We start from the raw sequence: 14,001 nt of genomic DNA on the forward strand, positions 1-14,001 counted from the left end.
TCCTTTCAAGAGGCTCGGAAGCCTCCTTTCAAGAGGCTCGGAAGCCTCCTTTCAAGAGGCTCGGGAAGCCTCCTTTCAAGAGGTCTGGAAGCCTCCTTTCAAGAGGCCTGGAAGCCTCCTTTCAAGAGGCCCGGAAGCCTCCTTCAAGAGGCTCGGAAGCCTCCTTTCAAGAGGCCTGGAAGCCTCCTTTCAAGAGGCCTGGAAGCCTCCTTTCAAGAGGCTCGAAGCCTCCTTTCAAGAGGCTCAGGAAGCCTCCTTTCAAGAGGTTCTGGAAGCCTCCTTTCAAGCGGCCCGGAAGCCCCCCTTCAACAGGCTCGGAAGCCTCCTTTCAAGAGGCCCGGACGCCTCCTTTCAAGAGGCTCGGAAGCCTCCTTTCAAGAGGCTCGGAAGCCTCCTTTCAAGAGGCTCGGAAGCCTCCTTTCAAGTGGCTCGGAAGCCTCCTTTCAAGTGGCTCGGAAGCCTCCTTTTAAGAGACTCGGAAGCCTCCTTTCAAGAGACTCGGAAGAATTCTTTCAAGAGGCTCGGAAGCATTCTTTCAAGAGGCTCGGAAGCCCTCTTTCAAGAGGCTCGGAAGCCTCCTTTCAAGAGGCTCGGAAGCCTCCTTTCAAGAGGCTCGGAAGCCTCCTTTCAAGAGGCTCGGAAGCCTCATTTCAAGAGGCTTGGAAGCCTCCTTTCAAGAGGCTCGGAAGCCTCCTTCAATAGGAAGCCAAATTTAACAGGAAAAGCCTCAAAATGTCCGTTTTTTCATTTATCTCATAAGCTTTGCTTATTTTCATTTACAGTGAAAAAAATTGGGGGTGTTATGTATGCGTTATTCAATTAAGTTTTGTGTATGTTTTTCCGACAGTGTAATTAAGAAGAGCGTCAAGTGTAGTCATCACGTCCGTGGATATGAATTGCAAAATAAAAGTTGTATCGGCCGAAAGTTATATCGCGTCGTTTTATTCGATCTGTAACTGAGCCTTCCATATACACGACAATTTGGTGTCAGAAGTGGGATAGTCTGATTTTCAACGCGCGGTAGAAAATCAAAATTTAGTTGCACGAAAATTTCCCTGCGAAAACAAAATGGCGCTCGAGAACGCCGAGCTGTTACAATCTCTTTCAGCGATGATCGCGGATGCAATCAAGTCTTCCATCGGGAGTGTGATCCAACGAGTTATCTCCCATATTCACCCTATCATAATAAAATGAGTGGAAGACAAATGAGCTTGTTTCACATTTCTGAGAAAGATTCCTGTGTGAAATTGCATTTGGTGTTAATTATGGAAAGGCAATATCTAATTGATTTGAAAGCATCAAAGTTAGCTTGATATGATCAACAACGGAGAGCCGCCATAATATCAATCAAAGCAATCATGATACTTCGCAAGTAGTCAAAGACATGTGGTCAACCATCACGGACTAGAGTGACAGTTTATCAGCAGACTTCCGCTTGCCTAGCAACATGATAACCTTCTTAATTCCCATCAGCATTCGTGAAGGATTCACATCTGAGAGAAATTTCCATCAGAACCCGAGAAGAAGAATTCCTCTTAAAATCATCGAAGTATTTCAACCAGAATCGAGAAGAATTCGCACTGGATTCCTTTCGGTATCGTTGGGAATCTGTGGGGGATACCTTTCATTATCTATGCAGGATTTGTTTCAGAATCTATCGTCGATTTGTTTCGGAATTCATCCAGGAGTCAATGATTTGCATCGGAATCCTTCAACGATTTGCTTCAATATCTCTAGAGGATTCTTTTCTAAATCACTGGAAGATTCTTTACGGAATCTTTGGGGGATTAATTCGGAATCCCATGATGATTTGCTTCGGGACCTGTCGAAAGATTGCTTCGGAATCCTTCGACAATTTGCTTCTACATCCTTGGAACTTGTCTAAGTATCATTGTGTTAGCCTCATGATATACGAATGCAAAAATGGTAACTTGGCTTAGAAACCTCGCAGTTAATAACTGTGGAAGTGCTTAATGAACACTAAGCTGCGAGGCGGCAATGTCCCAGTGGGGGATGTAATGCCAACGAAGAAGAAGATAGGACCCAAAAAGCATCTGAAGCATATGATGGAGCAAACATATATTTTATTGGATACATTCATGCCCCAGGCTCTGTGTCTCCACATGTGGAGTAGTCGAATGCTGAGACGAGACCTGCAAAGAGGAAAAAATGTAACTTCAGCTGCTGCCAGTCAACTGCTGTCACGAACTGTCAGGTGCAACCAGCAGCTTTTTGAGTGAAAGTATTGGTATCCCAAATAAAATATTCCACATCATTTTTGTTTTACCAAGACTTTTTTTACTTTAACGAGTATTCCAAACCTTCCGTTTAGCTTGTTAATAATCAGTAATAAACCTGTGTTTTGTTCCCGGTATAAAAATCCTTATGAAAATGAATTAACTATTTCGTGAATTGGATACACTTTTATTGTGCTCAGAAGGGTCCACCTGGGGCTTAGGTGAAACAGTCAAGTAAACAGTTGAAACTCGATGGTCAACTGTGATGAAAAGAAGAGCAAGTGTCAAAACAAGAGAAAAGAAGCAGCGTCTTTGCAGGTCTCGTCTCAGGTCGAATGGAACTTTTTTTAACATTCAGATTATGTGCTTCGTAGTTGTTATCAACGTTAAAGCGATTCGTTCGTTTTAGTACTCTTACAATGTCGCCGCCGTTCTTAAGTGTTGAAATGACTGACGCCACAGTTCACTGCAGAACCCAATCTTCGTAATACTTGCAAATTTCGTTCTTGTTTTCATAGCATTGATACCGGTTACTACGATCAGAAAGCATTTACCTCAGTCCTCGGGGTTATCACAGCTGGCGTTTGGCCCGTTTAATCGCCCGTGCATCCTGCACTTATCAAAGCAACCGACTGCAAACCGCTTCACTGAGGTTACCACAGGCAGCCATTTTTTCCCACCGACTTTAGCAGGCGGTTGCCGAGTTATTTCCCATTGCTGTATCATTCCGTGCCATTTTGTTCCATTAATCATTGTTTATTAGCCCGGCAAGCGGATAAGCATCGGAGGCGATAATTCAAAAAACCAAATCCATTTCTTCGGTCAACACCGGTAACAACGTGCGCTCCTGGCATCCGGCTTTCTCCTATGCTGATACACGCCGCCATTTGGTGGCGATGACGACGCATAGGAGGACGGAGCAGTTCTACATCTAGCGATGATAAGCCGCACCACCGCACCGACGAAACCATCCAAAGTTCGCCCCGGGATGCGGTGGCGGCGGGGAAAAGAAATTCCATCGCGGCCTTCGTCGAAGCGGATCCACAGTTTCAGTCCGTTATCAGCCGCCTGCACCCAATTCGGTTTGTGTCATGTGCCCATGTGACAGACACGTTGTTTTTCTTACGTTCTAGGTGATGGTTATTTTCCTGGCTGCTGAAAAATGGATTCACTTTCGCCGGGTTCGTATTACGAACGATTAATCTTTGTTTATAGAAAGTAAACAGTTTTAGATCGCAAGACCGTGGTAGCAAGAAAATAAAAGACTTTGGACTCAAAAATTTGCCACCGTGCACATTGTTATCACTGTCATTTAAAATCATGAATAGCTGAAAACTAGGCGCCCACTAAATGTTTGAACCCTGCACCGCTGTACTGAATGTTTGAGTAATAAAATTATTTGAAGATTGTAAAACAAAAATATTTCATCAGAATGGGACGACCCCGAATGGGTTTCTGTTATTGAACCACAAACGTGAACACCACCACCGGAACGGCCGAAAATTCAATTTAAAATTCCAACACCCCTTCAAAGAAAGAAAGATAGATAGATAGAACTGTTTCCGCTTTTCTTCTCCGGAAGTCAGCTGAAACAAAGCAAACTTTGCGCCAAAATGGTCCCATTCGATTCAATAACCGCCTACTGCGATCGAACTAAGGGAACCATTGCGAGGGCGAGAGGGAAAACATTGGTAGGATGTGGGAAGAAGCCACCCGCCGTCTAAGCATGCGAAGGCACAAAGTTTTTCAACACAAACAAAGTAGATGAACTTTACCGCACCGCTCGCCCACAAAGCCATCCTAAAGATAAATATGTGTGTGCGAAGTTGAGGAACTGAATGAAAAGCTGGAGCGAGCGGCGAGTTTCTATGCGGGGTGAAGTGTGGGCGAGACACTTCCTCGTTCGATAAGAATTTTCCAATTATAATTAAAAACCTTCACGATTATTTCCGCTTAGTTGACTGGGTGGATAAGTTTCTGCCGGAAGAGAAGTTACTTATTCAACGAGCACTGACTGGTCTACAGAGTGGGATGTCGATGAAATAGGAAACCGGAAAGCTGAAATGTGTTTCGTCAATCTGCGTCGTTTTCTCCAATGACATCAAGGTAGACGTAAAATGTGTTCCAATAAGGTAGTCTTAGCACGGAGTAAGAAACATGGTTTAAGGTCACTCCTGACGGAATCCAAGTTCCAAAGTGCTCGCGTTTTCGGGGGCACAACACTCGATTCAGAGGTGGCGCATAACTGTCATTTTTGTTGATTTAGCTTTGCTGCGTCGCAGCATGCGTGAAATAATAAAAATGACAGTTGTGCGTTGCTTCCGAATCGAGTGGTGTGCCCCCGAAAACGCGAACACTTTTAAACTTGGATTCCGTCAGGAGTGACCTTAATGGTTCGATGGCACCGTTCTAGAGTGAAGTCGGAATGCACAAATTCAACTAAGATGATGATGATGATGATGATGACCGGATATTGGTGTCAGTACTTAAGTTATTCATACGTTTTTGAGTACTTCTTGTTTAAGGAACACGAAGATTCATGTCCGCAAATCAAGTTTGAGAATTTTTCAACCAACCCAGCATTAACTTAGACACTTACCGGACATAAGTTGGATCAGTATTCCAATCGCGAACTGCACGTACAGCACATTGTCCAGCAATGCTTTGTACTGCTTGGAGGCGAACTCGTCCACGTACGGAGGGATCAGCGTGAAACTAATACCAGCGGAAACACCCGCCATCATCCGGCCAACACTGAAGTACCAAAACGAGTTTCTGGAAATATTGTAAATTAAAAATCAATCAATCAGTATTTCGAATCATCTCGCAGGACTTACCCAAAACTCAGCAAGCAATTGGACGCGATCATCAGGAAAGCCGCCACCAGCATGAACAGCTTGGTACCGACCTTGTAATACAGCTTGTAAACGACAATGGCAGTCACAGCGGCCGCCAGGGTAGGTGTCGCTGCCAGCGATGTCTTTTGGTTCTCGGATAGCTGGGAACGAAAAAATATGGATTATTCATGAGTGAAGAGCTTTATGGATTTAACTTTTTTTTTACGTAGGACTACGTCTGTCTTTTATATATTGAGATACACTTTGCGATTGCGAAAATTGGAGACCGTCGCGAAAATATGATAGATTTTAAATTTTAATATCTCAGCAGTTTCTCGATGGATTTCCAATTTTTTTGGATCATTCGATCAAAAAAAGTCAACGCTTCTTTGTATTTATCTGAAATACTGATTTTAAGTATTTATTATCGATTACTGATAAAAAGTTTAGAAGGTTTTCCCAACCAACAAAAAGCATAAATAGTTTCTTGTCAGGACCACCATATTTAACATAGAGAGTGGATTCAAAATGAATTTTCTTCAAATCGACAGAAAATGCAATAGCAATGATAGCGTAAGTAGCAGTGATGGCCGTCAGCGATGGTTGCGACAGAAAAAGTTATTCGCTGCGATAGCTTCTGCAGCCTTTCATAAGTAGGAAGTAAAGATTTCTTACATAATTTAATCATTTGGTTGTTATTAATGTTTGGAAAGACGAATTATAAAAATAACATGACCTAGTTTATTGGCATCGCCACGACAAACTCGGGAAAGACGCAAAAAATAAAATTTAAATTAGCAAGTAAAGTATAATTTTCAAATTTCTGGTATTCTGAATTCATTTTCAATTCAGTGAACCCACTCAAAATCAGATTATTTTTCAGCTGTTTTACTAAAATGATTTTTTTTCAATAATGCGCATTTCCAATCACAAACGTAAACAAACCCAAAGTCGGAATCTTTTGAGAAAATTTCACTTGATGTTTCAGTTTGTTTCATATAGATTGTGTAATTCCAAAACAAACATATTGAAATCGATTAGAAGCTCCGCGATGCAAACAACTGCCAACCCCTAAGCAATGTCTACAGGGATTGTTTTGCAGCTACAAATGAAATCTATTACGAGAGACTGCGTAGTCCTTCGTCACTTTTGCGTACAACCCGATTGGGATGCACTTTTGAGTTGTTTTGGCAAGTCTTAATTCCAGATTCAAAACAGTACTCCTTCAGTACCCCTCCCTTCACACCCTGCCTCTTTTCTTGATGACTCTCCAGACCTGTGGTCGTGGGGGTCGCGGTTAGCTTATCTTACAACAATATTTTTCTAGTTATTTGCCTTGTAGAGAAAAAAAGAAAAGAAGCTTAGAATATGCTGAGTCCACCCTCGTGGCCTCGGACGAGCTCAATCTACTATGAACGCCTCAGATTAGTCATATTGTATTTAATTTGATACTGCGTCCGCCCTCGTAGGCTTCCTCCTACGTTCTCAAAGTTACGTGCCATAATATCAATGTCGTCGGCGAAACCTATTAGCTGAACCGGCTTTGCGAAAATCGTACCACCTCCAACCCAGTCAACATTTTGGTACCTATATCTCTTGATATAGGTTATTATTATTATTTTTTTTTTTCTTGAGCAAGGGTAAACGGAAATCTGCAACCAGACACCTGAGGAGGTACTCAGGTAGTGTGGGGATGGGTATGTCATGTAACTCTTACCCGACCCACTAAAACCAAAACCCTTTCGCCAGTCCGTACCCCCGGCCCGCAATTAAGCAATACATCAGGGGGGGACTATTGAGAACGCTCACGCCTATGCTAACGCACTTGACGTCAATACACACAACATCGACTTCAAGGGTGGCTACCTCACCACCCGTCGATCGCAAGCTATGATAGTAACCTAACGGTCCGTATCATAATCTCACGTTGGAGACGAGCACCCCGACAACAACCACCGCGCGCGAACCGCAATAACCTCTATATCTACATACTGAGGTCCCCGCAGCCCACCCGCGACATGTTGGTTGTCGGGGTGAGCAAAGTGTTCACTGCATCACAGGTGCCCCTACTGCACACGTTGGTTTTGTTCAAGACGCCACCACCGCTGCAGTTTCGACATAATCTGTTGAGATGCTGTGTTCACCGCATTCCATATAGCTTCCTCCCGGCACATCCTCTCGACGAGGTTGTCCGGGGTTGTATCCATACCACTAATAAGCAGCATGGCATTGCGTTCTATCTCGAATCGCGGGCATGCGAACATCACATGCTCTGCCGATTCTACCTCACCTACACATTCAGGACACTCCGCAGAATCTGCGAAGCCGAACCTGTGTAGGAATTTCTTAAAGCAGCCATGTTCAGACAACACCTGTGTTAGGTGGAAGTTGACTTGACCATGCTTCCTATCAACCCAGTTGGACACATCTGGAATCAGTCTGTGGGTCCAACGACCTTTGACTGCGGTGTCCCATGCTCTTTGCCATTTGAGCAACGAAGCTGCTCTCTTGACACGTCGCACTTGCACCGAGTCCCTTTCGTTGTAGCACTCCACATCCTCCTCTAAGAGTATGTCGATCGGCATCATTCCAGCTATAACGCAGCTCGCGACACGTAAACACATCAGCCGGTGTACTCTGATCAATTTCTTTACATTGTACTTGGCTTTTAGTGCTACGGCCCATGCCGGCACGCCATAACGGATGATAGACAATGCTACGCCAGCTATCAGCCTACGCACTTGACTATGCACCGCCGATCTGTTGGACATCATTCGTGATAAAGATTTTATCGCCAATGAAGCCCGCTGACATGCATAATCGACGTGGCTCGTAAAATTGAGCTTATCATCGATCATCACGCCCAGATGCTTGAGAGACCTCACGGAGTTAACTGTGCAGGTCCCTACTCTTATCCTCGCCTGTTGCAGCCCATGACGGTTATGCACTACCACGACTTCCGTCTTGTGATGTGCAAGGGACAACCGCCTCGAGTTGAGCCATTCCTCCACTCTGCCAATCGCGTATGAAGCCTTCAGTTCGACTTCGTCGAGAGTGTCACCTGCTACTTCTAGCATTACGTCATCCGCGAAGCCTTCTATCTTAACTCCGGCCGGGAGACTTAAGCGCAATACTCCGTCGTACATAATATTCCACAGAACCGGTCCGAGGATCGATCCCTGTTGAACACCCGCGGACACTACGATCGACTTTTGACCAGCATCAGTAGTGTCGTATAACAGCACCCTATTCTGAAAATAGCTTTTCAGTATCCTGCACAGGTAATCCGGAACTTTCAATCGGTGCAGGGAGTCAGCAATTGCTGCCCAGCTAGCATTGTTGAACGCGTTTTTTACATCAAGTGTAATCAACGCACAGTACCTAATACCTCTTCTGTTTAAACCTCTCGCTATCTTGGCCGTATCCGTTACCGCTCGAATTGCTTCGATGGTAGAACGGCCCTTACGGAAGCCATACTGGTTGCTAGATAAGCCACCAGCACACTCTGTATAAGCCGACAATCTATTCAGAATGACCCTCTCTAGCAGCTTTCCAGCTGTGTCGAGTAGGCAAATTGGTCTGTATGCCGAAGGATCCTCCGGCTGTTTGCCAGGCTTCGGTAATAGCACCAATTTCTGCCGTTTCCATCGATCTGGGAAGTTTCTTCGTCCATGCATCTCTGGAGGCAGCTCCTGAACATATCTGGATTGGCAAGAATGGCGTGTTTAAGGGCCAGGTTTGGAATACCATCCGGGCCTGGCGCCTTATTGAGCTTAAGTTTTCTTGCGGCTACGATAAGCTCTTCGTTAGTCACTAGCGGTACCACGTCAACTGACTCGTACGGAGTAGCGGCCCAGTTCGATGATTCATGCCTCGGAAACAACCCGTCGACTATTTTGGCCAACATCCCCGGAGATTTCTCATGTGGCGTGGTATTGGTCCTAGCCATCACCATCCTGTATGCATCTCCCCATGGATTGTCGTTTGTCATCCTGCACAGCCGCTCGAAGCAGGCTCTCTTACTACATTTGATCTCGTAGTTCAGAGCTCTGCTCGCTGTCTGGAACACCCTGCGTCTCTCGACCTTATCAGCGTCTGTTCTGGCACGTCGCAGCCTTCTCTTTGCTCGAAGACAGGTTCTACGAAGGTCTGCAATTGTGTCAGTCCACCAGTACACAGGTTGCCGGTTTCCGGGAGGTTTGGTCCTCCTAGGCATCGTCACATCGCATGCACGGGTTAGTACATCGATTAACTCGTCGCCACTTAATCCCGTTGTTCGCGTCTCCCATCGTAGTGATTCCTCCAAGAGTTCTGGGTTGAACTGCGAGGTGCGCCATCCTAGATCGGCTTTGCTGATCCGCCTTGTGGTTGCTACGAGGGTATACCGGATCATAAAACGAATTTCCTGATGATCGCTGGAGGTATGCCCCTCATGAACCTCCCATTCTGGCTCCACCGTCCATCCCGCGCTGCAGAAGGTCACATCGATGCATGAATCACCGTTCGGTCCCCTGAACGTTGGCACTTGGCCTTCATTCAGCAGGACTACGTTCAATACCGCTAGCGACTCTAGCCAGGGATGGAATGCTCCTCAGAGCGAATCAGGAGAAGAAAAAAAATGCTCACTGCTCTCGACACACGAATCTTTGCTCTTCTCTTTTGTAGTTTTGCGTTTCTCTCTTTTTCGGGTAGCTCCGAAATATATTAATTTCTCAATGATAACTAAATGGTTTGACTCAATGAGGTGAGGAAAAAGTTGCTCATTGAGTATCTTTGAGCCTCTTTTCTCGAAGGACGGAATTGGTGGTGGCGAATAAATTTATGATAATTAGTTGGCTAATCTAAAGGGTAGCCAGTAGGTTATTGTATTTATCGTGTTTGTTTAGAAAACAATTCAATCACTGTCATAATGCGGGTTTAGGATTGTTCCATTTTATTTTTACACGTTGAAGACATTCCCTTTAAAAAGCTTAGTATATTTTAATCAAAATTGAAGCAGTCGAACAAATCATGTATTAATCGGTCAAAACGGTATATACTGGAGTCGCTTTTCATGCGGTTTAATATGACCGATTTGCAAGATTTTCTCACCAATCGATTCGGCTTGGGCTCCGCTGTGTTTATATATTCAAAAAGTTGGCAAATCTGGTAGGGGAAACTGGAAAATTGTCTAAATACAATATTAGGGCCAGTTGGAAGAAAACCCAATAGACTAACGCAAAATGAACTCCCTCAAGAAATTATGACGTTTGAGCGGGTCGCATAATGAACGTAAAATGAACTTTTGTTCGAATGGACGACCCGCTCAAATGTCAACATCCATCGGGTGAGTGAATTTGATGAACTCCTGCACAGGTCTTTGCGATTGCACATAAAATGATCTAGAGTGCGGCGCTGCAATGAACACAACAATTGACAGAAATGCAAAATAATACAACCCCGAGCAAGGTTGGATACGTTCAACTAGTCTCTATATATAAAAATGAGTTTGCATTTCCTTTGAGGCAATATAACTCAAAAACGGGTGGACCAATTTATAAGATTCGATCAGTAATCGATTCGTCTTGGGATCAACTGTATTTGTACATGCTAATAGTTGATCGATTTGCTGGGGAAAGTTGGGAAGTTGTCTAAATGCAACAGATTTATGAGTTCTGGAGAAAGCCATCAAGCTCGAACTGAAATCGATCTAGAGTGCGACGCCTCAATCAACACTAAATGATTGACAGATCAAAAATAAAACCCGAGCGAGATCAGGCAGTTCGACTAGTATAAGATAATTTCATCAATAATCAAATTGTAATTGCTTACCAGATAAATGTAAAATTGCCTACATCATGCTGCCTGTTGCTTAGAAGCAGTAAAATAATTAATGTAAAGGTGTTCATTTCTACCCGTTCAAGGATGCTATACACGGTCCCTATTCTCATGCTGGTCCCATAAAAGTACTTATGTGTGAGGCTGTTGTGCGGGTAGCGATGGTATGACAGAAGTGTGCTTTCATTTATCTGTACGTTCAGTTGGAAAGAACAACAAAAATGATGCTCCTCAATGAGGCACATTGAGACAAACGGTTTCTCTCAAAGAGCGCCGCTCCTCATTTTTCCCACAACGAAGAGCATCTTTTTTGTATGTTTTGATCATATTCGTGATGTTTTGTTGCTCACTTTTGATGAACTATTATTTGCTCATTGAGCTCATTGAGCGAGTAAATGCCAAGCCTGACTCTAGCAGGGTATGACCTCTGGCGTTTGTGGACCGGGATCCCCAGTCCACTGCCCACGCATTGAAGTCGCCTGCTACAACTAACGGTTTTAAGCCAGTTAGTTTTGCTGCAAGAATATCTACTACCCTAGTAAACTGCACTATACTCCACCTGGGAGGACAGTAGCAGCTACAAAAGTAAGCACCGTTTACCTTTGCTATAACGAAATCCTCATCATCAGGTGATGATACTATCTCCTGGATGGGATATCGCCCGCAAGTCCAGATGGCCACCATCTGAGACTTATCCAACTACCGTTACCGGCAGGGATGCGGTATGGATCGGACAGCAAAGCTACATCAGCTTTACACTCAGTAACCGACTGTTGTAGCAGCAATTGAGCCGCCTTGCAGTGGTTCAGATTCAGCTGTGTTACCTGCGTGTCTGGATCCTTCTAGAGGCCGGACAAGCCTGGACACCGGTGAGGTGTCTGTTGTCTGTACCCGGGGGACAGATCAGACACCTTGGTGCAGCCTGACAGGTGCGAGCTTGGTGGCCTTCAGCTCCACACCTACGGCATAGCTTACTGCGATCAGGTCCTTTACAGTCATAAGATTTATGACCGTTGCCAAGACACCTGAAACAGGTCTGAAGCGGTTGGCTTATACTTAGCGGACATACCGACCAACCCACTTTCAGTTTAGCCTTATCCATTACCTTTTTGGCCTCAGCCAAAAGGTTATTATATAAGAACCAACTTAATCATATATAATGCACAGATTGGCTATATACGTACCAAAGTGAAGGCGATATAGGTACATACGAGTTTTATTATACGATTTTTTTGGACATCATGAGAACAGTATTACGATTATACATAAAAATATGAAAAATAAAAAAAACTTACCAGCACCAAGTCTCGAACATGCGATCTTTGGATTTGCAGGCGGATACTCTACCACTGCACCATACTGCACATCTTAAACTGATTCGGATTTTTGTCCAGCATAAACTACACACACAATTTATATCTTTACAACTGCTTGAAACTTCAACAAGCCGTTTGGACTGAAGTGGTTTCGATTGTATTACGATTAACATAGGCATGCATTCGCACTCATATAGGATATTGCAAGGAGTATATGTCATTACGAGTTTTTATTCACACAATTATCGTATACGATGCATTCAATACAACATCCTTTGACAATAATCTGACAAAGTTTGATATACAATGCGATTCAGATTTTTGATGGACGCAAATGCGACTTTATTTGCTCTTTGTTATACGATATGTGGTTTACTGGGAAAGCGAACCTGAATTTAGAACTACGCACATTACTCGATCCATCACCGCCTTGACCAACCGTATGATTTAGTCCTCGCTACCAACAGCAGTCTCAGAAATAAAACATAATTAATGTTACCTTGCAGACAGTTGAAAGACTCGAATTCCTCTTGTTTGAGGCTAAACTGAATGCAGCGGAAACAACTTTTCAAGCAATTAGTTAAAAAACCTCGGTACCCGGTCCTAGGCTGAACTGACTGCTGGAAAAATCGAGTTAGGGGTTTAAATACGTACTAACTCTTCTTGAACTGGTGAACAATGGTAGTGAGAGGAACACACGGAAGTTCTTATTACTGAACAAATTCTCTTGCTTGAAATGGTCTTGTAGACAGAGCTAAATCCCGGGTTTTCATTGTTTCACTGGTGATATTCTAGAAGCAAGACAAGGATGTGGCTAGGGCTCCGATGCATGGCCAAAAACAGTATTACTGTTCTGTTTTCTCAAGAAAGGATTGATTTCCTATTGATAAGGGGCGCGCCTTCAATGGGATTGCTCTCTATGAAGGGTCTAAATGGCGAGACCTTGTCATGGTGGTCTTGAGAAAACAAAACAACAACTGTATCGAAACCGATACTGCATTGCTTCTCAATAGCACTGGAGTAATTCGACATGCACTTAAACACTAAGGATACGGGTAACGCTACAATAGATCTAATAATTGGTCGCAGTGGCACACCCGAACAGGAAAAAAAAAAACCGTATCATTTTTTACGGATATCCGTGTTCGTAGAGACGGTACAATGCGCCCCACCTGGCCAAAACGCCCCCCCCCTTGATTTCTAGAAAACTATATCTAACTAAGGGTAAAAAATCAGTTGGTACCTTTAAATATTTGTAAAACCATCATACTATGTGAAAGTGGAAGTATAAATAAAGGCAATACAAAAAGTTACAGTTTTGAGGTAACTCTCAATGTTTGTTTGCTCAAAATTCTGGAGCGACGCTAGCATATTGTCCGCAAAACTTGCACTGTAACACTCAGTCGGATGCAGTGGTTTTGGTTGCGTTCGATGCAATCGCCCTTCGCATCGCTCGGAGTTCACGACAAGAGGCCGATGATGGCTGAAGCTGCGATGGCAGCGGTGGTGGATGAAGAAGAATAAAACTAGTCCAGAATTCCGAAAAAAATAGTTTCCAGAAGAATATGTTAATAAACATTATTTTAAACTTTGGTTTTCATTTTCTGAGAAATTATATCATTAAACTTGACTTAGACTAGGAGTTTGGAGCCACAACATTAAATATTTTTCGTTCACGTATTAGCAAAACCTCCTCTATTTTAGTAGGCTGACTGCTCCTTGACTTATTTCTTATTTTGTGATTTTTTCAGCAGTAAGCACACATGTTAGCAATAAGAAGCAACGAAATTGGTG

The 14,001-nt window shown here is 43.8% G+C and overlaps 1 protein-coding gene across 1 annotated transcript in view; it reads right to left on the bottom strand.

Annotated features, from left to right (window-relative positions):
• Window positions 1–14,001, bottom strand: part of LOC134207689 (facilitated trehalose transporter Tret1-2 homolog) — a 128,674-nt gene that overhangs the window by 18,711 nt on the left and 95,962 nt on the right. The window contains exons 3-4 of the mRNA XM_062683485.1: window positions 5,075–5,235; window positions 4,837–5,012 (exon numbers count right to left, since the gene is read on the bottom strand). Of these exons, the coding sequence (XP_062539469.1) occupies window positions 4,837–5,012; window positions 5,075–5,235 (337 nt within the window). The remainder of the gene's footprint in view (window positions 1–4,836; window positions 5,013–5,074; window positions 5,236–14,001) is intronic.

Source organism: Armigeres subalbatus, chromosome 1 (assembly GCF_024139115.2).
Source record: "Armigeres subalbatus isolate Guangzhou_Male chromosome 1, GZ_Asu_2, whole genome shotgun sequence".
Lineage (NCBI taxonomy): Eukaryota > Metazoa > Arthropoda > Insecta > Diptera > Culicidae > Armigeres > Armigeres subalbatus.